General features: G+C 36.3%; 1 protein-coding gene across 10 annotated transcripts in view; it reads left to right on the top strand.

Annotated features, from left to right (window-relative positions):
• Positions 1 to 27,635, top strand: part of BRAF (B-Raf proto-oncogene, serine/threonine kinase) — a 148,414-nt gene that overhangs the window by 104,230 nt on the left and 16,549 nt on the right. For 9 of the 10 annotated variants that reach the window (XM_070617974.1, XM_070617977.1, XM_070617978.1 and 6 more), the window contains 6 exons: positions 1,358 to 1,442; positions 2,311 to 2,487; positions 15,740 to 15,786; positions 16,583 to 16,701; positions 20,564 to 20,695; positions 26,931 to 27,065. In XM_070617974.1, coding sequence (XP_070474075.1) covers positions 1,358 to 1,442; positions 2,311 to 2,487; positions 15,740 to 15,786; positions 16,583 to 16,701; positions 20,564 to 20,695; positions 26,931 to 27,065 — 695 coding nt within the window. Of the gene's footprint in view, positions 1 to 1,357; positions 1,443 to 2,310; positions 2,488 to 15,739; positions 15,787 to 16,582; positions 16,702 to 17,291; positions 17,645 to 20,563; positions 20,696 to 26,930; positions 27,066 to 27,635 lie in introns of those variants that run through there. The other variant, XM_070617980.1, reaches the window with a different exon arrangement.

Genomic DNA, 27,635 nt, shown 5'->3' with positions numbered 1-27,635 from the left:
TGCTTTCAAAATGTTTAATTTTTTACTATGAGCACTCTATTACTTTGATAATCAGGAAAATCAATGTGAATTATATTAAAGTATAATCTACATGCAAAAAATGTATATAAGTGTACAAGTAGCTGAAATATCACAATGTGAACACATCTGTGTTCAATAAACAGACCGTTACTCACCTCTGCTGAGGGTAACCACTATCCTGACTTTAACAGAAATCATGCAATATATACTCTTTTGTGTCTGACCTCTTTCACTCAACATTGTTTCTAAGATTCATCTATATTATGTGTGTAGTTGTAGATCATTCATTCTCTATATAGTATTTGTTGTGTGATTGTGACATTATTTATTTTTCTATCTACTATGTGATGAGCATTTGGAATAGTTTCCATTTTGGGGCTATTACAAATGCTGCTGCTGTGAATATTCTTAGTACGTATCGTTTGATGAACATATATGTTCATTTTTTCTGGGCATATACACGTGAGCAAGAATTGTGGAGCCACTGGATATGCGTATGTTCAGTTTTAGTAGATACGTATGGCCAACAGTGTTTCAAGTGGTTGTACCAATTTACACACCCACTGGCAATGTGTGAGAGTTCTACCTGTATTACATGAAGTTCTTTTTGTAATTTAATAATTTTCCCGAGCAAAAGCAACAAGTGATCCATGGATTTGAAAATAAATGTTAACTACTCTGATAAATAAGTATTGCAGTTTTCTGTTTCAGCCAAGGTTCATTGGACCTGTCATCTGTAGTTTTAGCATTCAATTACTAAATGCATCTAATTTAACATTGTTGAGTAACCAGGAAAACATACCATGGGCACTTAATTTCTTCAACTACATTTTCAGGGGAAAAGCAAAGTTGTTTTTTTTTTCTTTCTAGATTGGCACCTGAACTAACGACTGTTGCCAGTCTTCTTTCTTTTTTCTTCTTCCCAAGGCCCCCCAGTACATAGTTGTATATTCTAGTTGCGAGTGCCTGTGGTTGTGCTATGTGGGACGCTGCCTCAGCATGGCCTGATGAGTGATGCCATGTCTGCGCCTGGCATCTGAACCAGTAAAAACCCCGGGCCGCCAAAGCAGAACATGCAAATTTAACCACTTGGCCACAGGGCCTGCCCCTGGTTATCTTTTTAGATTAGAATGTTGAAATACTAATACAGGAGTATCATTGTTAGTTTAGTTTTTATCCTTGGAAAATTAATGCAGTTCAGGAAGTTACGATGTAATTTATTTACAATTTACTAATGGATTTAAAGCTGTGGTAATTGGTGAAAATACCCACGAGTTTTTTATATTTTTAAGTTTAAAAAATAGGAATGACATTTGGAATGACGATTACCTTTTAGGTGATGTGGCAGTGAAAATGTTGAATGTGACAGCACCCACACCTCAGCAGTTACAGGCCTTCAAAAATGAAGTAGGAGTACTCAGGTGAGCTTGTGTGAATTACTGTTTTCTGGAGAAGTTATCTTCATCAACTCCTATTTTCCAGTGGTACCCACTGTTAGCTTTACAGGTTTACTCAAAATTGATAAAAGAATTTGTCTGAATATATTGTCTTTAAATCATATTCTTTTAAGTGGTATGCAATATTATGTGGTATAGGTGTTAGAAGAATTAATCCTAGAGTGAATTAATGGAAATATAGTATTCTGATGATGAGAAATAATACTTCCACTTATGAAAATAATACTCTCAAAATTCTAATCTTATCAGAACACATTTAGAGATTATATCAAGCTCTGAGACTTGATGAACATTAATAAACTAGAGCGTGTCCAGGCAAGTACAACTTAGATGCAGAGGATTCTAGAACTAGAACTTAGCGGGGAAGTAGTCAACAGAACTGAGGATATTTAGGTCCATAGTAGGCTGTTAAAAACTTACTCTGTTATTACGGAGAGCAGAAGGGGAAGTAAGCCGGGGTGGAAGATGTAGGATATTGATTTTTTTCTCAACCCAAAAAAACCTCTCTAATACTAGAACCAGTTAACAAAAAAAAATAAAAGTGGTGGAATAGGCTACAGTCTCAGTGATAAACTTCTCATAATTGGAGGTATTTAAGCAACCTCTAGTTGCCTATCTGTGAGGTATATTTTAAAAGATATTTCTGAAAAGGGTAGGATATTAGATTAGACATTTTCTAAAGTCTCTTCTAAAGTTATCCTTCTGTAGCCTTTTTTAAAAACACCTTTTTCTGACAATATTTTACTGATAAGTAGACTGCTTTGGTCCTCTTTTTTAAGATTTGCAAAAGTTTATCAATATTTCCTATTTACCGTCACATTTCTTTTTACAGGAAAACTCGACATGTGAATATCCTACTCTTCATGGGCTATTCAACAAAGCCACAACTGGCTATTGTTACCCAGTGGTGTGAGGGCTCCAGCTTATATCACCATCTCCACATCATTGAGACCAAATTTGAGATGATCAAACTTATAGATATTGCTCGGCAAACTGCACAGGGCATGGAGTAAGTTCTGTTCTGTTAAATCTCTTTAAAGTTACTTTTGAAGGCCACTGAGTGTGTTTTAAAAGTTTTAGCTAATATTCTTTTGGATTACTTTTTAAATTGCTGTCCAGCAACATGGACAGTTGTGACTAATGACTAGCAGTATGAATTAAGATCTAAAATAGTCCCTGTCTAGTACAGTCTTCAAACATATGTCAAGTATTTGATAATAAATGTGACTGCAAATTTGTTTATTAGCATGCAACGATTTAGTTCAGAAAACAAAAATAGGCCAAAAAAACCCACCACTAAAAATTCACTAACAATTATTGAAGTATATAAAATGATTGCTAGTTATCCTTTCAAATTATTTTCTCCATGTGCCCATATATTCTATTGCAAAATGATCATCTGCATGAAATAAAGTAAAATGAAAATCTGCATTCTGATCCTACTTGAGCATTTCAGATTGAGTTGTTCGTATCCGTTGAATTTTGCTATTTAATTTAACAGATAAAAAGTTACTTTATGAAGTTTGTTATATGCCAAAATAGGGAACTGACTAGGAAGGGTAAATTTTGCATGCAACTCTTAAGTTGCAAATGAATAGGTAAATCAAAAGGTAAAATTAATTAATTTCGAAAGCCTTTAGATGAAAAATTTTAAGTAAGTAAAATATAAGTTTGAAAGCTCTATGGGTAGTTAAAAAATATGTATCTTAATTTAACATTTTATAGTACACAGATGGCTTTCACATGTGTACGTCATTATGTCATTTAATCTTTATAATGTTATGGAGTAGTTTTTTGTTTTGTTTTGTTTTGTTTAAAGATTTTATTTTTTCCTTTTTCTCCCCAAAGCCCCTCCGGTACATAGTTGTATATTCTTCGTTGTGGGTCCTTCTAGTTGTGGTATGTGGGACGTTGCCTCAGTGTGGTTTCATGAGCAGTGCCATGTCAGAGCCCAGGATTCGAACCAACAAAACACTGGGCCGCCTGCAGCGGAGCACACGAACTTAACCACTCGGCCATGGGGCCAGCCCCTGGAGTAGATATTTTCATTTTCTTTTTACAGATAAGGAAACTGAGGCTTTTAAATGACTTGTCTAAGGCCCCACATTTAATAAGTGTCAGCATACATGTTTAACTCAATTTCTGACTCCCATCCATTATTCTTTCCCCATAATCACTATGCTACTTTTACATTATAAAATTGAATAAAAGGGTATATATGTATCAAAACCTAGAAACCTAGAACTCTGACTCAAAATCACTTATAGCAAGTAGGCATAGAACCAAGACTCAAAACCAGATCTGGCTCTTAAGTCTTCCCACCATCTGTGTCGAAACTAAGAAATATATCTATACTTTAGATTGTTTACAAGCCTGTGTTCAGCCAAAATGCTTATTGCAGCTAGTTATTACCTTATTCAGTAACATTCCCACTTATCCACTAGACATGAAACAACCTTTCATATGAGTTAGAATCTAAAACTGTTCAGCTCTGAAAGGTTATATTAAAATCTTGTGAAAAGTAAACCATGGCAAAAATAGTAAACATTGAGGGAAACAAAGCTTATTCTGCTCCCACCCCACTGGTCTCTGCTGTTTCTTCAGCAGGCCAAGCATGTTCCGTCCTTGGGGACTTTGTACTTGTTATTTTCCCATTAGGATACTCATGCTGCAAATATCCATAGAGCTTCTTGCTTATGTCTCTGTTCAAATGTCACCTTTTACAAAATAAGCCAGATACCATATGATTTCACTCGTGGAAGATAAACAAATAACGTGGGTAAAAAGAACAGATTAGTGGTTACCAGAGGGGAAGGAGGTCCCGGTAGGGGGAGAGGAAAGGGGTGAAAGGGCACATATATATGGTGACGGATAAAAACTAGACTATTAGTGGTGGGCACAATGCAGTCTACACAGAAGCTGATATATAATAATGTACACCTAAAATTATACAATCTTATAAGCCAATATGACCTCAATAAAATAATTGTTTTTTTAAAAGTTGCCTTTTAAAAGAAGCCTTCTCTGATCACTTTGTATAAAGAACATGTTCCTACCCCACCCTATCACTCTCTATACCCCACCCTTGTTTTTTTTATTTTTTTAACACCAAACTCCATGTGACATTTTGTCACATCCACTAGAATACAAGCTATATGAGAGCAGAGGCTTTGTTCGTTGTTTTATCCCTCATGTCTAGAAGAGGGCCTGGCCTATGATAGGTATTCCATACATATCTGTTAAATGAAAAATTAAAGAATAGTTACACACAACTGCATAGTATTGATAGGTGTACCTTCCAGAAAAGAGAGAAGCCAAATCCTTCTCATATCAAAACCAAGAACTGTCAAGGAAAGGAAAAATAATCAAATAAATCATAAAAGGGAAGAGGCTTTTGCTGTAAAAAGGCAGCAAGGAATAGTTAAAAATAGTATAAAAATTGCTTTTAGAAACAGTGATGGGGTAGTGAAGTGCCAGTGTTGATTAAGACGAGAAGTGACAGTACAGAAGAAAACTATCAAGTTGGAATAGTTCTGTAGTCTGGGAGACAGTCAGTCAAGAGGCAGTATTTTCGCATTGCTTTACAGTTTTGGATCTGTAAGTGTAAACCTTTACAGTCTATTTCTCTACTCCAAAATACTTTGCTTACATTTTTAAGTAACTCTCACTACATAATGAATGCCTGGCTGTGAATGTAGATCATCCCATTGGTTCATCCTAGATTTTAACAGCTGAAACAGTATTAGTTACAAGTTTGAAGCCTTCTATCAGAGAATATTTTATTACCAGCTTAAAATTAACCAAAGAAGATACAGTTCTCTTTTTTCCTTTCTGTTCCTTATAAGATGATAACATGCAACTGGTTAAATGTACCAATACATTTTTAGTTTCTGAAGGCTTTGGCAGATTGAAAATCCTCTTATTGAAATAGCTATGTGGATTTTAGGTTAAGGTGACTGATTTTTGCTGTCTCTTGAAACTCCACTAAAATTATGATAAAGAAATTTTTTGAAGCACGAACATAGAAAAGATGGACATAACATAGAGGAAAGAAACAATAGCAACAACATTTTAAAAGCTAGAAGGTAGATGGAGAAGTGATAGTGGACTTAGTACACCCAGAAAAGCTAAATCATTATTAGTTGGCAATGGGGAAATGAAAACCAACCTGATTTATACCACAGAATCCTCAAAAGTCTCAGGCATTGGCAGTGCCAGGTATCTCCGGAGGAGGGAGGGTATTATGTAAATGAAAAGGCCTGTCTGAAGAGCTGCTCTGAATCCCATCTCCTGCTCTATGCCACTTGTGACTGCCCCATTCCTACCCTGGCAGTTGACTGAAAGTTTATTCTCTGGAGAGGGAAATAGAAATATCTCTGGGCTGGGGACACGGACATGGATACTGTACCAGAAATGGGTATTGAGTGACTGCTTTCTGAGTGATGAATGGAGAGTTCCCCAGCGCTCTCTTTGCATTTGGCTTTCAGAAGGCTAGCACGGAAACCTTCCCCTTCGGGCAGTCTTCTCTGAGGAATCTTACCAAGCAAAAGGAAAGACCCAAAGGTAGTGACATCAGGGATTCCACCTAGATCACTGTACAGGGAAGTTCAAAAACGAGAAGCCCATCTATATGCTCAAAGCTTTCAGATAGCTTTTTAGTCCCTTAGTCTGACTAAGACAGATTATCTCTGGATCACCAGACATTGAAGGGAAAGTCTCTGATGTCAATGACAGAGCCCAAAACAAATAGATGAGAGGGGGGCGGCAACTAGGAATAAACAAACACAATGCAAGGAGAGGAGAGACCCCTCCCTCCAAAAAAGTATCAATTTCTTCAGAGATAATAGGAGGTTTTCTATCCGTGAAACAAGAACAGATGCTTTATAAGGAACATTCCAGTAACAAAAAAAGTTAAATGTTAATATTTACAGTACACTGGAAATTATATCCTTTGCAGTTATTTAAACTTAACTTTGAAAAGTCTAGTTCTTCCTCCTCTGTCCTCCACCATCATTTCACAAAGGACAGAACAAGCTAGACCGAGCTGACCAATAAGTCAATAGACTATTTAAATAGCCATTTAATAATGTACTTTTGCAAAACCCTCATTTCAAAATAGTCTACCCCCTAAATATTTTCCAGATACTGTTACAAGTCACCTTTTCTGACTACTTCGCAAAATTTACTCTAAAGTCACAGGGTATAAGCAGAAGAAGCGCATACTAGCTCATTATATAAAGTCCTGGGGTTGCAGTCATTCATAAGATAAAACCTTTAGTAATTAGGAAAGTTGAATCATTCACATGTGTCACCTTTATTGGATTACAGAAGATAAGCAGATGGTGGATGGGTGACATTTTTCCTGTGTGGTTCTGCCTCCTTTCCTCAGTAGTAAATCATTTCCGATTTCTAGGTTTACCTGAAGAGAGCAGAGCTATTTTAATGGTAGCTAATTATAGACTTACTCTTTGGAATCGGAGTTTGTGTAGTATCTTCATCATCTTCTCACCTAACAGTCATTGATTCAGCCTACGGGCCAAGATATTTAAGAATGTTTTTACTAAAGAAATTTCATGAATGGTCAATCCATCATGCCATTTCTTTGTAGAACTTTTAATTTCAGTATAATATTTATGGTATAATTTTTAATTTAGCTTTATTAGAAAATTTCCTGGATGTTAAATCAAAGAGGCACGTAGAGAAAGTTGTCTGTTGTTAGGCTCACACAGAAGTGTTATATTCTGAATGTAGGATGCTTAAAAATGATTTGCAGATAAGTCCTCACAATTTACTTTTTTTTTAAAGGTGAGTATTCTTCCTTTACTCATAATTAAAGCTATTTAAAAGATAGATTAATTGAAGCTGAAAAGATGGTGAAAGTCTATTAACGATTGAAAATAATTCTCATTGATCAAAGGATAGGTATATGATTTTCTAGTAGATGAAGACAATAATAGTAAGGAGGATGCTGATAATCAGAAAAATGAAAACCAAAACAAAGAAATACTATTTTTCGCCCACTAGAATTGTCAAAATGCCTAAATTCTGACAGGATCAAGTGTTGGTAAAGATTAGGGGAATTGCTTACTAAGACACTCCTGATGCAACCAACCACCCTGGGGCATTTTAGAAGTATCTGTTCAAATGGAAAATGCCTGGCAGACTCCCCAAGAAACACCAGCTTTTGTTCCAAGAGATGTGTACAGGAAGAGATGTATTACAGGAAAAGATGTAAGAGTGAAAAATTGGAAACATAAATGTCTATCAGTAGGGAAGTGGATAAATAAAATATTGGCATGTGTTTGCCACGGAATAGTGTACAGCAGAAATGAAGTATATATGTATCAACATCAGCTTTAGAATATAATGTCAAGTAAGAAAAGCAAGCTGCAGCATGAGACCACTTAAAATTTAAAAACAAAACATTTTTTATATTTGCGTTTAAGTCATGTATATATGTATGTAAAAGTATTAAACTGTGGTTTAGAAGGCACCAAGCTCAGTAGCGTTGTCTCCAGGAATGGCTAAAAGTGGTCCGGATGGGGACAGCTATCAGGGAGATATGGGTTTTAACTAACCCTAGGACTTTGGCTCCAGAGTACATTCTCATTGTTTCTGTCTTTTAATAAAAAAGATTCTAGAGTTATATCTTACTTTCATATACTTTTTACAAGTATAAACTTTGAAAAAAGACAAGAGACAAATGTGTAAAAATTTTAGCAAGATTGATTATGGTGAGAATATGAGTGATTTCTACATTAGCCTTTGTTCTTTCAGTTTTTTCTAATTTCAGAACAAAAGTTATTATAGAAATACATAATCATTTTATAAAATTTAGAAAATGTAAACATAAGTAAGCACCAGTACTCCACCAGGAGACAATTACCATTAATATTTTAGGTAGGTCAAATAATTTGCCCTAGGACTTTGACTCCAAAATACATTCCCTTAACCTTTACACCATGCAACTTCCTCAACTTAACAATCCTTTCAGCACCTCAAGTGGGCCCTTAATGTCATAGAGCAATCATATGTTCAGTTCCCTAGTTCATTCATTCTTCCTCTCTCCTAGACTCTGTCATACCTCCACTATCCTCAAACCTCCAACACTCCTTCTCCAAGAACAGTCAAGTGATGACTTTGCTTGCTATTTCATTAAAAAAATAAGAAGCACCCGCCACAACATCTATCCACCTACTTACATTCGTGCTCAGTTTTTCTGCCTTATCACTAAGAGTAAAAGCTAACCCTTCCCTTTTAAGCACTAGATCCCATCCCCTTTCTCCTTATTCACTGACATCTTTTGAGTAAATCTCCCTTGTTCATCATCAGGTTTTCCTTTTCTGCTGGATTTTCTCCCGTTTTAAAACATCTTGCTTATAATGCACATTTGGCAAAATGTTGACAATTGCTGATTCTTGGTGGAGAGTGTGGGGAGTTTATTGTACTCTTCTTTTAACTTTTCTCTGTGCTTAAAAATGTTCATAATAACAAAGTTCTAGAGGTCCCTCCCTTATTCCCTCTTGGCTCGCAAGCTATCACATCATTCCCCTTCTTTCCTTTATAGTAAAACTTGTCAAAGAGTTGCTGGTACTCACTCTCTAATTTTCTCTCCTCTCCTTTTATTTTGGACCCCACTCCAATCAGGCTTTTGCCCCTGGAGACTCCACTGATGTCTCTCTTAATAAGATAGTTACCATGTTGCTAGATCCAGAGGTTAAATTCCCAGTTCTCAATCTATTTGACATATCAGAAGGCAGTTAATCTCAGCCTTCTTCGTGAAACCCGTTCTTAATCCCTTCCTATTCAGAATGTGGTCTGAGTAGCATCTGTACCATCTTGGAGTCTTTTAGAAATGCTGAATTTTAGGTACTACCCCAGATCTACTGAATTGGAGTCTACATTTTAACAAGATCCCTAAATGATTCCTATGCATATTAAAGTTCGAGAAGCGCTTCTTTAAAGCATATTCTCCTGATTTTCCTTCTACTTGCTATTTGCTCCTTCTCAGCTAGCTCTTCCTCCTTAACCTCTCTAATGTTGGAATACTCCTGGGATTTCCATTCCCTTGGCAATCTTATCCAGTGTCATGGCTTGAAATACCATTTAATTACCATTTCTATGCCAATCTCCAGCCAATTCATTTCTTCTGAATTCCAGGCTGTCATATCCAACTGTCTGTTCAACATCTCCATTTGACTGTCTAATGGATGTCTCAAATTCAATATGTCTAATACTGAGGTCCTGATCTTTTTCCTCAGACCTGTTCTTCCTACATTATTTTTGTCTCAGTAACTGGCAACTCTGTTCTTTCAGCTGCTTGTGTCTAACATTTTTTAGTTATCTTTGAGTCCTCTCTCTTTCTCACACCACACAACCAATCTTTATCAACTCCTGTTGGTTTTACAACTTCTCTTCACCTATTCTGACATCATACTGATTCAAGGTCCCATTATCTCTTACCTGGATTAGTGCCCTGCTTTTACCCTTACCTACCTTCAATTTATTCTCAACGCAGCAGCCAGAGTGGTCCTTTTAAGACTTAGGACAGATTATGATACTCCTCTGCTCCTCCAGTGTCTGCACATTTTCACTTAGAAAGAAAACGAAGTCCTTACAATAGGCCTTTCTCAACGTGACCACCATCACAACTCTCCTTCCCCCCACCGCCTTTTCTATTACCTCTCTCATTTACTCTCTCCTCCCTCTTGTTCCCTCTGTTCCAAGCCACAGTTTGCCTTCTTGCCATTCTTAGAACTTAGGAAACACATGCCTGCCTTAGGGCTTTGCCCTTGCTAGTCTCTCTGCCTGCTGTGTTCTCATCCTGTATCTGCATCACTCCTTCCCCTTTAAGTCTTTACTCAAAAGGTCCTTTGAAAAGAGGCCTTCTCTGGCCTAAAATTACAACCCCTGCAACTCAGCATTTCCTGTCCCCCACTTATAGAATACCATATATTCTACTGATATGTCATTTATTTTCTATCTTCTATACTAAAAGGGAAGCACCTTGTAGGTAGGAATTTTCTGCTTTATCTCCAAGACTTAGAACAGTTGTTGCTTAGCAAAAGGTGGGCTTTCAGTAAACATGTTAAATTAACGAAAGAAAAAACCTGTAAAGGTGAACATTATCATCTCCATTTTACAGGTTAGGAATCCAAAACTTAGAGAGATTATGCAATGTACCCAAGGTCATATGGCTAGTAAGTAACATAGTTGGAATTCAAACCCAGATCTGTGTGCTCAAAACACATGCCCTTTCCACTGTGCCTCTGCATGTCTTTTAAGTCCTTTGGGTTCTGCTTTTTGCATCAGCATAAGTGGAATTATTGCCTTTTTGCTTGCCTTATAAAGAATCATGAAGGTTATGAAAGTAAATGATGTAAAAATATCCTGAAAACTTTAAAATGCTATCCATGTACAAGAGAGTGATGGTAATTGTATGTTTTCTTATACAAGTTTTATAGTTTTTGCTTTAGTTTTTAAGTCTTCAATCCACTTTCACTTGATAAGAGTTGAAGATTTTTTCCCCCATGTGAATATCCAGTTATTCCAGCAGTATTTTTTGAAATGACTATCCTTCCCCAATTGAGTTACCTTGCTCTTATAAATAAACCAATATCACACTTCTGATTTTATGTGTTTGGGCTTGTGAACGTTTGAAATGAACTTAAAAGAATAGCATGGTTTTTTCTATCAATACCTTGATATTCCATGTTTATGATACATTCTCATTTATTCTCTTCAGGCCAGTGTTCTACTTACAAACTATGATGGAGTATTTTCCAGAGTGGGGTTATACCCTCTCTAATTCAGGTTCCAGCTAGGAAACAAAAAAGACATAGAAATACATTCATGGACTAGAAAACTCAATGTTGTTAAGATGTCACTTCTTCCCAAATTGATCTGTTGATTCAGTGCAATTCCAATCAAAATCTCAACAGGCTTTTTTGTAGAAATTGACAAGTTAATGCTAAAAAGTATATGGAAATGCAATAGGTAGAATAGCCAAGATAATTTTGAAAAAGAAGAACAAAGTTGAAGGACTTCTAGTGTGAGATTTCAGAACTTTCTATAAAGCCATAGCAGTTGAGACAGTGTGATATTGACATATGGATAGACATATAAATCAACAAAATAGAATAGAAAGCATGGGAATATATCCATATGTCTATATCATATATCCATGGTCACTTGGTTTTATTTTATTTTATTTTGTTTTTGACCAAGATGCCAAGGCAATTCATGGGGAAAGGACAGTTTTTTCATAAATGTTGCTGAAACAGCTGGATATCAAATAGAATAAATAAATAAACCATTAACCTTTACCTGACACAAGCCGTAAATATTAACTCAAAATGTATCAAAGACCTAAGACAAAAGCTGGAAATCTGAAACTTCTAGAAGAAATATAGGAGAAAATTTTTGTAGCCTAAAGATGGACAAAGATTTCTTAGGACACAAAAAGTAAGGACTACAAAATAAAAAATTTATAAATTGGACTTCATCAAAACGCAAAACTTTTGCTTTTTGAAAGACATTGTTAAGAAAATGAAAAGACAAGCCACAGACTTGAAGAAAATGTTTGCAGGATACATTATCTGATAACAGATCTGTATCCAAATCATATAAAGAACTCTTAAAACTCAGTAGTAAGACAAACTACCTAGTGAAAAAATGGGCAAAATATTAGAGTACTTTGTGAGCTGACCTGGTGACTTAGTGGTTAAGTTTGCGCACTGTGCTTCGGCAGCCCAGTGTTCACCCATTTGGATCCCAGGGGTGGACCTACACACCACTCATCAAGCCATGCTGTGGTGGCATCCCATATACAAAATAGAGGAAGCTTGGCACAGATGTTAACTCTGCAGTAATCTTCCTTAAGCAAAAAGAGGAAGATTGGCAACAGATGTTAGCTCAGGGTCAGTCTTCCTTACCAAGAAAAAAAATTAAAATACTTTGTTAAAGAAAATATAAGAATGGCAAATAAGCACATGCAAAGATGTCCAACATCATTAGACATTAGGGAAAGGCAAATTAAAACTACAAGACACCACTATACGTGTACTAGAATGCTGTTAATCAAAATCAGCAATACCAAGTATTGGCAAGGATGCAGAGCAACTAGAACTCTTAATACATTGCTGGTAAGGCTCTTCAATGATACAACCACTTTGGCAGTTTCTTTTAAAGTTAAAATTACCATATGAACAATTATAATCTTACCTCCTTACCCAAAAAGAAATGAAAGTGTAAATCAACAACAAAGACTTGTACATGAATGTTTATAGTATCTTTTTCATAATTGCCAAAAACCAGGAATAACCCAAATGTCCGACAGGTAAATGGGTAAGTTGTGATACATCCATGCGCTGTAATACTGCATGCAACCAGTGTGTGAATCTCAGAATTGGTATGCTGAGGAAAAGAAGCCACATGATTTTGTTTATATGAAATTCTAGAAAAGGCAAAACTAATGTCTAGTGACAGAAATCATTATCAATGATTGCTTGAGGGGGGCTGGCCCTGTGGCCAAGTGGTTAAGTTCGTGTGCTCCGATTCAGTGGCCCAGGGTTCACCAGTTTGGATCCTGGGCATGGACCTACGCACCGCTCATCAAGGCATGCTGTGGCAGTATCCCACACAGAAGAACTAGAATGGCTTACAACGAGGATATACAGCTATGTACTGGGGCTTTGGGGAGAAAAACAAAAGGAGGAAGATTGGCGATAGATGTTAGCTTAGGGCTGATAGTCCTCACCAAAAAACATACCTTAAAAAAAAAATGATTGCCTGAGCATGAGGAAGTGGGGTGTTATTAATTGCAGAAACGTATGAAGAAACTTTTGGGGGTGATAGATGTTCTTCACCTTGATTGTAGCTGGTCATTACACAAGCGTATATATTTGTCAAAACTTGTTAAAATGTACATAAAAATTGGGTGCATTTTGTGTTGTATACAAGTTCTACCTCAATAAACTTGAGTTTTTAAAAGTGAGAGAGACTGAAAAATTGAAGTAAAAATAGAATTTAAGCCACTATACAGAACTGAAAAATTTGTGAACTCCGCTTATTAGGGATTTTAATTATTTTAAAGTGATAAATGACTAGTGACTACACAGGAGTAGCGCAATGTCATTCCTTTCAATCTTGCTCACTTTCCACATTATGATTCTGAGGGGGAATGGAGGGCATCAAAGTGGAAGGGAGACTAATTTGAAACCATTTTGGATAAAATCACATCATGTCACCACCATCATACCAGTCCAGTCAACTGCTCAATTCTCTACAGGTGTGTGCTCTTTTGCTGCCTTTTTTATAGAGATGTTACAGAAAGAGAATTATTAAATGAGATAAAAGTTAGGAAAGAAGTTTGTAAACAGTAAAGATTTATAGAGGGATAAGGTGGTGTTATTTCAGGTTGCAGCTCTATGCACACAACTTTGGCCTATAACAGATTTATGCTATCCAACTTCTACTAGTGTTCTATCACTAGCTCAGCAATTATATTTATATCTTGTTAGTTATCTTATACTTTCCTGGTCAGAAATTTTCTCACCTCAACCCCCCAGTTACATTTCTATCTACCTTATTTTTGCTGTATTTCTTTGTATCTTATTTGTGAAAAGATTGACACCATCCTTCAAAAACATCTTTATCTACCCTTCTTGTAACTTCATCATGCCTCCATATTTTCATATGTACCACCATTTTGTTGTTGTTTTTAATTTCAAAGGAGACAGAACCTCTTTTCAAAGACCAGCGTCTCTTCTGTGCACTAAATATCAGATCCTGACTGAAGCACCGAGCTCCCCCACCACCATCACCGTTTATCCCCCTTCCTTTCTAATGGAGATAAGGTCTCCTCATTTTGGAAAAACTTTTGATTGAGACCCATTTTTCTCCATCTGTTTTTACCTATGTCACTGCAGAGCTTTTTAAGCAGAAAAGGCCTTAGAACTAACATCACATTTTCTTTCAATGGAAGAGTGACAACGTGATGTAGTAGAACAACAGTGGGCCTAGAAAGCCATGACAGCAAGGTAATTTTAGATTGTGGTGATGCTGTGAAGGAAACAAACAGTGTGACGTTAAGAGCGTAATTGGAGAAAGGGTTACTTTGTATGAACAGTAACTTGAAATCAGAGTTTTGTCTGAGAAAGGAAGTTTCCAAATCTTGATCTCTGCGAGAATGAGGAAGTTTAAATGAATATGAAAAAGCATCTTAAGTATTTGAAAATCTTCCATTTTCGACAGTGTTCATTACATAATTTTGATTATACCGTTTGGATTTTGAAATCTCATTTTAAGGCAAAATTTATTTCCTAATGGTCATTGCCAAATTTCAGAAGTCTCATATATTGCTTCTCTCCAGTATTAAGTGAAGAAAAGTAACCTTGACAAGGACATTATATGTATCTCATTGTGGTTGGTCTGTATTGAATACTTACCACATGCGAGGCACCATACTAGGCACTGGGACTAAACAGAAATAAACTAGACACAGCCCTTTCCCTCAATGAACTCAACTAACGCAGTCTTTAGGAATAACATAGGTGGTTTAAACTTATCATTGACTTTAAAATAGATTCACTCTGGCCATTATAGAGGAAGTTGGTTCCTCACTAGTTTTAAGAAGGTATTTTAAGACTATATACTACTACTTTCAAAAATGGCTTTATCAGTCAAACTTCCATATTCTACTGGAGTTTACATTCTAAATAGAAAGTGAACATAGGCGTATGAGAAAATATATGAAAAAAATACATGGACCAGCTGTACAATAATTGGTGAAAGATCACTTTCAGTTGAGTTAGTCATGGGAAAGCTTCACTCACAAGTTAGTCTTAAAGGATAGGTATGAATAGGTGGAGAATGGAATGAAAGCTAATTGGGGGGATAGGGGTAGGGGGGAGCATTGATTATAAAGGTGGAATTAAATATCAAGGTATATTTAAAGGACGTGGATAAATAGGCTTGACTGGAGTGAAAGGTTTGTATTGGTAAATAGTAAAAGATAAAGCAAAGTCTTTTAATAGAAAATAAGGTTTTGGCTGTATCACAATAATAATATGTTCCTGTAATTCTAAATTCATTTACAGTCTATTTGAATATTTCTTATGTAAACGGGTTATCACAATGTTATAGTTTACAGACGTATCGTGACTTTAAATGTCTTTATTTACACCCCTAAATATGTTCTATAGATTTTGAGGCCAGAGTCTTCAGTCCTACTCAGGTTAAAATGATGTTTTGTTTTTCAGTTACTTACACGCCAAGTCAATCATCCACAGAGACCTCAAGAGTAATAGTATCCTTCCTGAAATTTGTCCGCGAAGTTTGAAAACATCCTGACTTTTTCTTCATTTTTGTCTTCACTCTATGTAAAAACAGTTTTCATGCTAAGTTCAATATACTGTAAAGAGAATTAATAAATGGGTTTGCATGAGAGTGTACTAGAGCAAGGTGCTATGACCTGCCTTTGGTTTCTGAGTGATTGAGCATTACAAAAAAATCCATCAAGTCTTTATGATAGTAGGACTCTTTGATTGCTTGCTACATTCTATCAGCGCCATAAAATGGATAGTTTTGTAGCTATCTGCTGGTTTGTTTCAGTGCTCTGACCTTGCTCAGCAGTATTTGAGATATAACTGAAGGCTCTAAGTTACGTAAAAGTGAGATGAGAAAAGCATCATCTTTCCTCTTCCATAAATCCAGATTAAGGTCCTGTCTGCCAGCCGTCTTCATTCCAGTGAAGAGCCTTTAGGGCTTTCCCGGTAGTGCCAAAAGAATATTTGGGTCTGTATTACTCAAGTCTAAATAAACTTAACTTAGGAAAGCATCTCACCTCATCCTACCACATTTCAAGCCCCCAAAATCTTGTAAGCAAGTCATAGAGGCCAAAAAGAACTAGTTATTTTTTAAAGCATATTTGTTAACTTTAAGAGGAAATATGAAGCACTTTAAGAGGAAATGAGACGTACTATACTTTTTTAAAGAATGTGATATAGAATTATAGAAATTAGATCTCTTGTCTAAAATTTTCATAATGCTTGCTCTGATAAGAAAATGAGATCTATTGTTTTCCTTTACTTATTACACCTCAGATATTTTTCTTCATGAAGACCTCACAGTAAAAATAGGTGATTTTGGTCTAGCCACAGTGAAATCTCGATGGAGTGGGTCCCATCAGTTTGAACAGTTGTCTGGATCCATTTTGTGGATGGTAAGAATTGAGGCTGTTTCTCTATTAAGTGAATTTTTGGACCCTGAGATGCTGCTGAGTTACTAGAAAGTCACTAAAGGTTTCAACTATAGTATTTTCATAGTCCCCAATATTCACAAAAGTCAATGTTGGTCTTATCTTTTATGTAAATAGGTTTTAACTTCTTTCTTTATCTTTAAAAAGAATATTATGAGACCAGTTTCAGGATATTTCATAGAAAAAATATGTATTTTATAAACACTTTAAATTTTATTCAGGATTGTCTCTTTAAAATATTTTGCATTCAAAATGTTCTGTGTACCCTGTTTAAAAAAAAAGTATGCAATTTAAACAGGTGTGATCTGCAGCCATTGTTAAGGTCTTGCTTAGAGAACTACTCCTGTTAAAAGAAAGACTGTTTCACAATCTTATTTAAGCTCAAATTGGAAAGTTACTTCCTTTAGACTAGAAAGAACCATATAATTATGGGGCAGCTGGGAGAGGAAAGACCAAAAAAAACACCAGTAGATTTTTAACACTGTCAGCCTAGTGCTGTCCTGCATAGCTCACTCTTTCTCTTTCTTTATTCCTGTTTCTGCTTTGTGGAAAAGAAGAAAGAGAAGTTGGATGGAAGAAGGGAACTTCTTTGCAGTTACTTTCAGCAGACTGAAAAGGGCAGTCATAGGAATTGTTCTCTAAGCTAGCAGTTCTCAAAAGGGTCCCTGAGACCCTTTCACAGGCCCCCAAGGTCATCCCTGTGTGAGACCAGCATTTTCTTCATATTCTTCAACCAGAAGAACACATCACAACAGATTGAATGCAGAAGCAAATATGTGACTCCAGCTGGCTGCTGTTAAACCAGACAGTCAAAAAGAATTGCTTTACTGTTCTTACTAAACATTTTTTTTGTTTTGAAAATGTAGTTACTTTATATTAAAAATGGGTCATCTGTGTTAACATCTAATGGTTGTTTTCTTATTTAAATGAATTAATAAATATTTTAACAGTTTCTTAGTTAAGTTTTAATGTGATAAATATCCACAGATACAATCCACATAAACAAAAGCTCCTTGGGGTCCTCAGTAATTTCCAAGACTGGAGGAGTCATGAGACCAAAAAGTTTGAGAACCACTGTTTAGAAGTTGAATACAGGGTGACCCAGAACTGTTAGTGCAATTGTAAGCTATAGTTAACTGAACCTGCACTAGGACTTTGAAACAGCTTGCTGAAAGGAGAAAAGCTGCAAGGGCTTTCAAAGCCACGTTGGCCTAACTTCCCTGAACTCTGTAGCAGTCCCCAAGAGGGGAATTCCAGGAGCTAAGTTCACACACTCCACTTTGGCAGCCCCGGGGTTTGCAGGTTTGGATCCTGGGTGCAGACCTAACCCTGCTTGTCAAGCCATGCTGTGGCAGGCATCCCACATAAATTAGAGGAAGATTGGTATAGACATTAGCTCAACGATAATCTTCCTTGAGCAAAACGAGGAAGATTGGAAACAGATGTTAGCTCAGGGCCAATCTTCTTCACCAAAAAAAAGAAGAGATTCCAAGGTAGGATTCTGAATTGACCAAGATAAGCCTAGGGTTAGATTCAGCTATGATTTCTTGTAATAATAACTGGAATTAGGGCAAGTGGCAAGGTGGAGGGAGGGCATTGGACTTAGTGTAGGAGAGTTGTGCTCCAGTGCTATGTTTGACTCTTAACCTCCTCCAAGTCTCTCCATCTTTAACATTGGGTTGGATTAGTGGATTTCCACCACCTTTTCTATTTCTAAGAGTCAGTAATTAGAGTTAGCTAGATTTTTTTTCTTTAATATATGTTTAACTGTTTTAATAAATAATTATAAACAAGAGTCTAATTAATAATTATAATCTGGATCTTAAGCACCTTTAAGGCACACCTTTTAACAAAGATGACAGTGTATCCCAAGAAGAGGAGGAAAAGCAGATTTTAAGTAGTGAAATTACAACACCTAAAGTTATAAAGAAAACAATTAATACATGTTTCAAAGGTGTATTATTTTAAATAGTGTGGGACAGTTAGGCTCAGTCAGGTCTCCAGGTTTGTCCTTTTTCAAAAACTTTATACAGTTAGTCAATTATAATACCTGAAGTTTTATATTTTCTTCTAATTTCTTTTTTTTTTGATACCTGAGTAGATGAGTTCATCCTTTATTCCACCAAGCTGAGCTTTAAGGCAAGAGATTGGCAATAGTACGCTTAATTGTTGAATAAATCCTTGTGTGTTGATAGTGCCTTCAGAAACAAATATGGAACATCCAGAGACTAGGAGAGAAGAGTGTTGTCAGAACCAGGGTTATATAAGTCTCTGAATTATTTACAATAGTCTGCTCAACCTTGTTTTATTTATATCTTAGAGGAGAAAGAAACCTTTGTGAAAAGTTTTACAAGTTAAATCCCTAAGTTTATTGAGTATCAAGCATGCATTTCCTGTAAATAGATGACACACAGCTTTTTATCAAGCCATCTACCAACAAGAGTGAGGTAAAACTAAATTTTAAAAAGACAGTTCTTCAACTGATTTATTACTCTGTCCCTCACAAAAATTGTGTCCTGGCTTTGAAAATTATGTCTGTATAACCGGTCTCTCAATATTCTGGTTTGTTCATTACATCACAGTTCTGTGTGTGTTTTTTTGTCCTGTATTACTGAAAGCAGTTATCAATAAAATGTATGAAAAAGCAAGTAGATACACCCTTTTCCTTCATCTCCCATCCTTTGACTCTCATCAGGTTCTCCCACACATCTTCCCTCAGTGGTTCTTAACCTTGATTGGACATTAAAACCATCTGGGGAACTTTAAAAGCTAGCAATGCTTGGATCCCATCCCCAGATTCTGATGTTATATTATCGGGCTGGAATGTAGTCTGGACATTGAGGTTAAAGGCTGCACAGGTGATTCTGCCTGCCATGTGAGAGAGTCTCACCTGCCTTACCTTGCCAATAACAGAAATCTTGTTCCAGGTCTTTCAGCCATTTTTTATGAAGTTAGTCCTGATTTTGGTATCAAATTAGTGTTTTCACAACATTTTTATTAGTACCCTGCAATTCCTCTAATCCCTTGCAAATGGAACAATAGAGAAGATTCAAGGAAGGTCAAAGAACTGTTTTAAGCTAGTATTTAACCAACCATTTATTGCATTTCATGTAAACAGCCAATAAGAAATCTAGTGGTAGAATACAGTGACTGAAATGTGTAAAAATGTAGCAAATATGACCAGGTCTGTATCTTTGCTTAAGAAGCAGCAACCAAAAGATTCCTTATACCATCTTATAAATCTACCTGCTGCCTGTTGCTTTTGTTAATGGCATGATTATATTGCTTTTGGAGGTAAGAAAGGGATTTGCATTTATCAGTCTTGAAATTTTACCATTGTTGTCTAAGATGCCCTGAGATGAGGAGAATCATTTGTATCAATGGGAAAACTTAAATTCTAAGGCGCTTACATAGTGGTTGTGCTACTCCGAGACATCTTATAACCACAGGTCTGGTATTTCTTTGCTGAATCAGAAGTGGAAAGTGGGAACTGATTTCTTTATAGGGTAAGTCATGGGAAGAATTCAAATGACAATGAGAGCATTTTGTGCAGGAAGACGATGGCTGATAAAATTTATAAAATCTTAGTAAAGTATGTGGAATCTCAGCTAATTGCCTCTTTCAGAATTTATGGAGCGTCTTTTTTTCTTTATCTTTCTTAATCAGTTTTATTTCTTTGACCATTAATAAGAGAATTGATTACATATTAGATGGGTTATTAATGGATAAAAGCATTGTTCTGGGAATTATAATAGTTTCGTTTTCAGTCTTTATTCAGTTAAAGTGAAGAATAAACAAGAATATGTATTTTTTTATGTTCTCACAGGCACCAGAAGTAATCAGAATGCAAGATAAAAACCCGTATAGCTTTCAATCAGATGTATATGCCTTTGGGATTGTTCTGTATGAATTGATGACTGGACAGTTACCTTATTCAAACATCAACAACAGGGACCAGGTAAATATTTACCATCTCTTGGGATTTATTTTACTGTTTGTATAAAGGCTCCAATTCATTGTAGAAAAGAAGTTTTGAGTCCTAGGTAAGCATGAGGAATAGATCTCTTGATCTTTGTTACCAGTTTTAGAAACTTTTTGTATACTTTTGGCAGTAATAGCGGCATGTAAGGCCTTTCCTTGAGATAGCATTCTTAAATGTTGGAAAAGAGTGAAATTTCTGATCTTCTGACTAGAAACTAGAGGTACCACAATGGATATACCTCATGATTCTTGACCAGCACAGTTAGAAGAATGAGCTCTGCTACCACAGTATCTGGGCTTTATACCTCTTACTCTGTTACAGATTGTGCTTTCTGAGCAGTTACTCAGCTATGAACTTCTTTATATCAAATTCTTTTAAAATTATTAAAGTTGCTCCATATTTTTTTAATTTTTAAAACTAGATAGATGGAAGGACTGTTAGATCATGCTTTCATTTTTCTATAATGAGAACTCTAGTAAGAGGGAATTTTTTACTTCTCTCTTCCTAAGTTCCTGTTCTCTGTCCCTTACCTTCCAAAAAGTGCCAACGTAGCCTCGTGCAGCTCTTTTCCTTTTCTGTCCCTGCCACGTTAAATTCACCTAGACTTTTAACACTGGCCCAGAAAAATGAATTGTCCTTACTGAAATTACCTTGTGTCCCTCAACATTTAAAAAGAGTACAAGAGTGTGTGTGTGTGTCTGTGTGTGTCTGTGTGTGTGTGTGTGTCTGTGTGTGTGTGTCTGTGTGTCTGTGTGTGTGTGTCTGTGTGTGTCTGTGTGTGTGTGTCTGTGTGTGTCTGTGTGTGTGTGTCTGTGTGTGTGTGTGTCTGTGTGTGTGTGTGTGTGTATAGAGAGGGAGAGATTGCAGCAGTTCCTCTGTTAATATATTAGAAAACGATAGTTGACCATATAAACTGTGATTAAATAATACTTATCCTTTATACTGTGGTTTGTATCAGAATTGTCTGGGTAATTTGATAAAAAACAGAAATGCTGGAGCAGATTCTGATTCAGTGTGGGGGGAGTCCAAGTACCTAGATTTTTTGTAAGTTTCCCAGATGATTCTGATACATACCAAAGTTGCGAATCACCAATATAAAGAATAAAAAAAAGTGTGAGTGTGAATGTTTTATGTGTTTCATCATAACCTCCCAATCTAATGAAATGATAGTTTTGGGGTATAAATATGTTACTTAATTTATTATGTGTGTGCTTTGGTTAACAGTTCAAATCTCAATCTTTTTGGTGATAGCTCTGAGTAGCTTTCTCACTAAGAACTTCAACTAACGTGATATCAAAGACATAATCTAAGTTGCCATTCCTTTTTATGTACTTATTGAATCACTATATGGCCCCCACACAAACAGAGGTCTTGATTGTCTATTTCAAGAATTTTAAAAAATGACTGTTTCTACCCAAGTCAACACAAATTAGTTTTTTAGTTGCTATTTGGTCTTTTAACTACTTCACAGCTTTAGAATGTTGAATCTTAGCTTTGAGTGTTAAAAAAAAAATCTCTGGCTTGGCTTCTGATGATCTGATATTTTAAGCCTGCGTGAAACTTAGATTCAGGATGGACCAAAATGCTAGCTAAAGAACGTAATTGAAACATTGTACTTACTGTACTTGTGACACATTCTATCTAGATCAGTGAGATGATTGACTTGATGATGGCAGTTTAAGTAGCAAGATTGTGTCTCATTTGTAAGCTTCATGTGCTCTGCCTTTTATTAACTCAACCATACAGTGTAATACCCTGTGCCATGTTCACTTTTCATATTCATGTTATTTTTCTAGAGAAATTACAAGAGAATTTTAGTTTAGTTTTAGTTGATTTATCATAGAGATTACAAATAATAATTTATGAACCTAAGATCTGGATGAAATCCATTTGTCAGTGAATAAGTTTATTTTAATAAAATAATAAAATTATATTATGGAAACAAGTATTATCATCTCCAAAATATGGATAAAAGCATCCCAGAGTTCTACACTCATCCACTTCTTGGCATTTTAGGTGCTTTGTCCTCCATGGGAGTATAATAAATGATGTGGCAAGGGCTTACTCTCCATGAGAGAAGTAAGTGAGTGACCAACAGAAGGGTAAGGCCTTTACTAGTTAACACTTTCTGGTAGTATAGCTAGAGCCTTCTGGAATTTGCCAGTGTGAAACCAACTGAAATATTTGATGAAGAAAAAAGGAGATAAAAGAATGATATGCTCTTCACATTACCTTCATTCTACTTCATTATATTCTAGTCTGCTTTCTTCAAATAGCACTTTCCATGGAACTCCCTCTTTTGAATCGATAACGAGTTATCTGCAGTGAAGTAACCCCAAATATTGCTGCATCCATCCCCTTGATTTGATTTTTCTTACTCTCATACTTTCATCTCCATGGCTCTCAGATTGGACTTCTGCTTAAAAATCTGGGAATATTCTTCTTTTTCATGGGAGGTGGGACAACTCCTTTTTTACTGTGTAATACAGGAATCATTCGCCTGCTCTCTCGCCCCCATAGTCTGAGGTGGCAGGTTTTGCCTGTCAATTCAAAGCAAGACTCTGGTAAAGCAGTGTAATGGAATGGCAGACCTTGGACTCACGCCCTGCATGACCTGGTTGCTTTGCTTCTCTAGGGATCTTATTTTTCAATTATAAAACAAGAGATTGGACTAAAGAATTTCTTCTAATTATGAAGATCAGATTCTTTCCTAAAGCAAGTCTCTTTGCTCCTTGAGGGGTGACCATCCGTATGTTACTTTGCAGAGTAGCATGCCTTTTTACTTTGCTTCTCCTAGAGCTGAAAGTCTGAGAAGTTGATTTGTCATTTTTTCCCTTCTGTATCATTCCATTTTGCAGTCTAATCACCCTTTCCTTCCTTATTTCAGTGCAGCTTCTCTACTAAATTGGGATTAATAATGTGCTCATTTAAGCTAGGTATATTGACTCTCTACCCTCTTGGCTTTCTTTTCTTAGAGCAGAAGTGCTGTGTCATCTTAGAAGAAAATAATAGATAATGTTTGTCTGTTATTTCTATTCTAGTTATTATTGCTGTATAACAAACCACCCAAAACATAGTGGCTTAACCAAATTATGAATCTGCAATTTGGGCTATTCTTTGTGAGGAAGGTTTATCTCTATTTCACATGGTATTGGTTGGGGTAGATTCACTGGGTATTAAAGGATGTACTTCCAAAATGGCTCATTCACATACTTGACAAGGTGGTGCTGGCTGTCAGCTGGGAGCTCAGTCAGGACCACGGACCAGGAGCCTTAATTCTTCTCCATGTGGGCCTTTCTGTGAGGACTTCTTCACAGGAAGCTTGGACTTTCTCACAGCATGACGGCTGAGTTGTAAGCACAGATCTCAAGACAGGAAATGATGAGTACCAGTGTCTTATCAACACTCAAATTATTGTATTTCAATTAAAAAATTTTCAGTACCTATTATATGCAAAGCACTATGGGATATAGAGGGTACAAAGATGAATGAAACACCCGCTGTGCTGTCAGTGGAGTCTGCAGTTGTGCTGAGGCAGTGCAGAGGGTGATGTGGAAGATGAGCAGATGTTGGCTCCGGCAGTACACAGGAGTGAGTGAAGGGCTGGGGATGCCACAAGTGCTGAGTATAGACTGAGAATGCAAATCACCAGTCCCAGAATTTCAAACCAAGCTGCTGATTTTGTAGTATATATACCACTGGAGTCTTCTATCCATGAATTCCATCCAGGAAAGGCTTTCCCTTTAAGTTTAAGTAATTGCAAAGTGTAACTTCCAGTGTATTATATTAACATTTCAAAATAAAGCCATTATATCCTACTTTTAAATGTACCCAACAAAATCTAAAAGTCATACTGATTTGATACCTCCCATCACTTGTTTGAAAAATACAAAAGCTCTTCATTAATTTTTGAAAGTTTTTACATGGCTCTTTTTTCTGTTTAAACTATTTATGTTCTACTTCTCCCAGAGAATTTTTTCCCAATGTAACTGTTTTTATGCTTTAAAGCCTTTTGTTGATCATTCAAGTCACATCTCTGCAACAAAAAAATGTGTTCAGATTTAAAATTTGAAATAATTTTCCTGTGACTTTAGGCTCAATGTTAATTTTTTAAATTCTGAATTATGCTGTCGCTAATAATTATTAATATATAACTGATTAAAAAATAAGTTTTGATATATAGAAACATAGAAGGTAAAATTTTATTGGAAATGTCTATATCTTAATGAACGTGAGGCTTTTCTTTTTAATTCGTTCATATATTTGTGGATAAATATGACTTGCTAGAATGAGCTAGGACTTGGCATCAGTCCTTTTCCTTATTTTATTTTTAAAGAAGTAAGTGCTGAGAAATATTGTTCAAATAAATAAGAAAATGGGAAAGTCAGGAGTTTCGTTGTAACTGTATGCAGAGTTCAGTGGTCCCCAAGACCACCCTCAGGTTCAGTAATTCCTCACGTCTCACCGAACTCACTGAAAGTTGTTAATACTCACAGTTAAGGTTTATTGCAACAAAAGGATAGAAATTAACATCAGCCAAGGGAAGAGGCACATAGAGCAGATTCCAGGAGAGTTCCACGTGCAGAGGTTCCAGTTTTCCTCTCCCCATGGAATTCTGGACAGCACTGAATTCTCCTGGCAGCAGTGTGTGACCACATGCATGAAGCATTGCCAATCAGGGAAATTCACTTGAGCCTCAGAGTCCAGAGTTATTGCAGTGCAGTCATATAGATATGGTTGTTTACCTCTGTGGCTGACCTTAGTTTTCACCCCTCCAGAGGTCTGGCTGATACCACATGACTCAAAGCCCCCTCCATAAATCACATTGATAGCATAGACTATCTGGCGTGGCCCAAGGCCCCCAGGTAGACAAAGACACTGTTATCAGGCAGGACATTTCAAAAGTTTAAATTACCTCCCAGGAGCCAAAGGCAAAGGCCAGCCCTCTCTTTGGGCAAGATTAATTCTTTACCATATACTATATCACTTACTTATTTGAACTCATTTCTGTAACATACCAAAACTTACGTAATAACTTGTCATTAAAAATTATTTTAATAATGAACCAACAATTAATTAATTTTACTGAAAGTAAAGAATTGGAAACCAGCTATCTTGCAAAGGGATTTGTTACCTATTCATTAGAACCAAGTTGGACACCAATATTTGGAAGTGTCCCCTTGGTTTCCCAGCAGTTTTATACCCTAGAGTAGTGTGTACTATAGTTAAATCCCACGTGGGTAAAAGGTATGCCTTTTGTAAAGTGAGAGAAGGGCAGTTGTGACAGGGAGATGGGAAAAGAGGATAAGCTTTACATTTCTACTTCAGTCGTGCCTGGGCAAATCAGTTAAACAAGGGCTATTACAGCACCAAATGGGAAATAACTTACACTAAGATATCAAACTTGACTTTTTAAAATTCATCAGCTCTGCCCTCTAACCAGGGGATCTCTTAGTGGCTCTTTCCACTTGAGCCTCTTACCTGTTCCCTCTAAGATCAAAATCCCTCTCTCCTCTGTGAGTCCCAAGACGCTAACATCTGTCTCTGCTCACTCTCAAAAGAACCAAAAATTAGAAAATTAAGAAATTAGAAAAATTGTAAATCTTTCCACCCAAGGAAGACAAGCTTTTTTACTTCATTAAACAAAAGATTTTAGTTCCCAGTGGCTTCACCTTTTTTCTGGAGGAGGCTCTGATTCTCAGACTTAGATAACCAAGTGGTCCATTCGAGTCTCCTCGATGAAAGAGCTTAAAATGCAGATGCCAAAACAGCTGGTAAAAATGTTAACTGTTTTCGTTCCTTTTACATATATGTGAAGGACTTAGCACAATGCCCAATAACAAGGGCTTGATAAATTATTGTTTAAATAGAAAAGAGACACAATACAGTCTGTGATATAGAACGAGTACCCTATTAGTGAGAAAGTAGTCTGGATATGGAGAGACCAGAAGCATGGGGAGCAATTGGACTTTACAGTAGTCCAGGGGTCATGAAGATTTCCGCTTGCAGCCCATTAAGCATTGGTTCCTAGTCTATGATGTACAGGAATCAGAATACTAGCATTGTGTTTTTAAACTTTTTATTGAAGTGTAATGTATAATGTACTACAGAAAAGTACACATCATAGTGCACAGCTTGTTGAATTTTCATATTTATGTATTTTTCAACTTATCTACAAGGTTGTATGATTTGCCTTTTTTTTTCTCCCCAGATAATTTTTATGGTGGGAAGAGGATATCTATCTCCAGATCTCAGTAAGGTACGGAGTAACTGTCCAAAAGCCATGAAGAGATTAATGGCAGAGTGCCTAAAAAAGAAAAGAGACGAGAGACCACTCTTCCCCCAAGTAAGAAAAAGCTTTATGTTACCTAAAAGGATGGACTAATATTCAGATGCAGATTTTTAAACACTTTTTGTAGCACACAGTTGTATTTCATGGATTTGGATTCCATGTGGTTGTGTGCAGACTCCAGATAAGTAGACACATAAAGATGATTTTATAAAGACTGAGTAGTGGCACACCTAGAAACTTACAATCCCGGTACAAAATATTCAGAAAGACTTTTTTTTGTCTAACATTTCTCACACTTTTTGGCCTCAGAACCCTTGTACACATTTAGAAATTGTTGAAGACCCTCCCTCAAAGAGCTTTCGTTTCCGTAAGTAATAATAATTACCATTTTAGAAATTAAAACTGTTTTTAAAATATTTATTTATAAATTTATTTAGACATATAAAACCAGTACATGTTAAATAATGTTTTTGTGGAAAATAATTATATTTTCACAAACAAAAAAATCAGTGAGGGGGCCGGCCCCGTGGCCGAGTGGTTAAGTTGGTGTGCTCTGCTTCGGCGGCCCAGGGTTTCGCCAGTTGAGATCCTGGGCACGGACATGGCACCGCTCATCAAGCCATG

Source organism: Equus przewalskii, chromosome 4, assembly GCF_037783145.1.
Source record: "Equus przewalskii isolate Varuska chromosome 4, EquPr2, whole genome shotgun sequence".
In the NCBI taxonomy this organism is placed as follows: domain Eukaryota; kingdom Metazoa; phylum Chordata; class Mammalia; order Perissodactyla; family Equidae; genus Equus; species Equus przewalskii.
The sequence above is the reverse complement of the archived record's forward strand: the minus strand, read 5'-3'. Positions and strand labels throughout refer to the sequence as shown.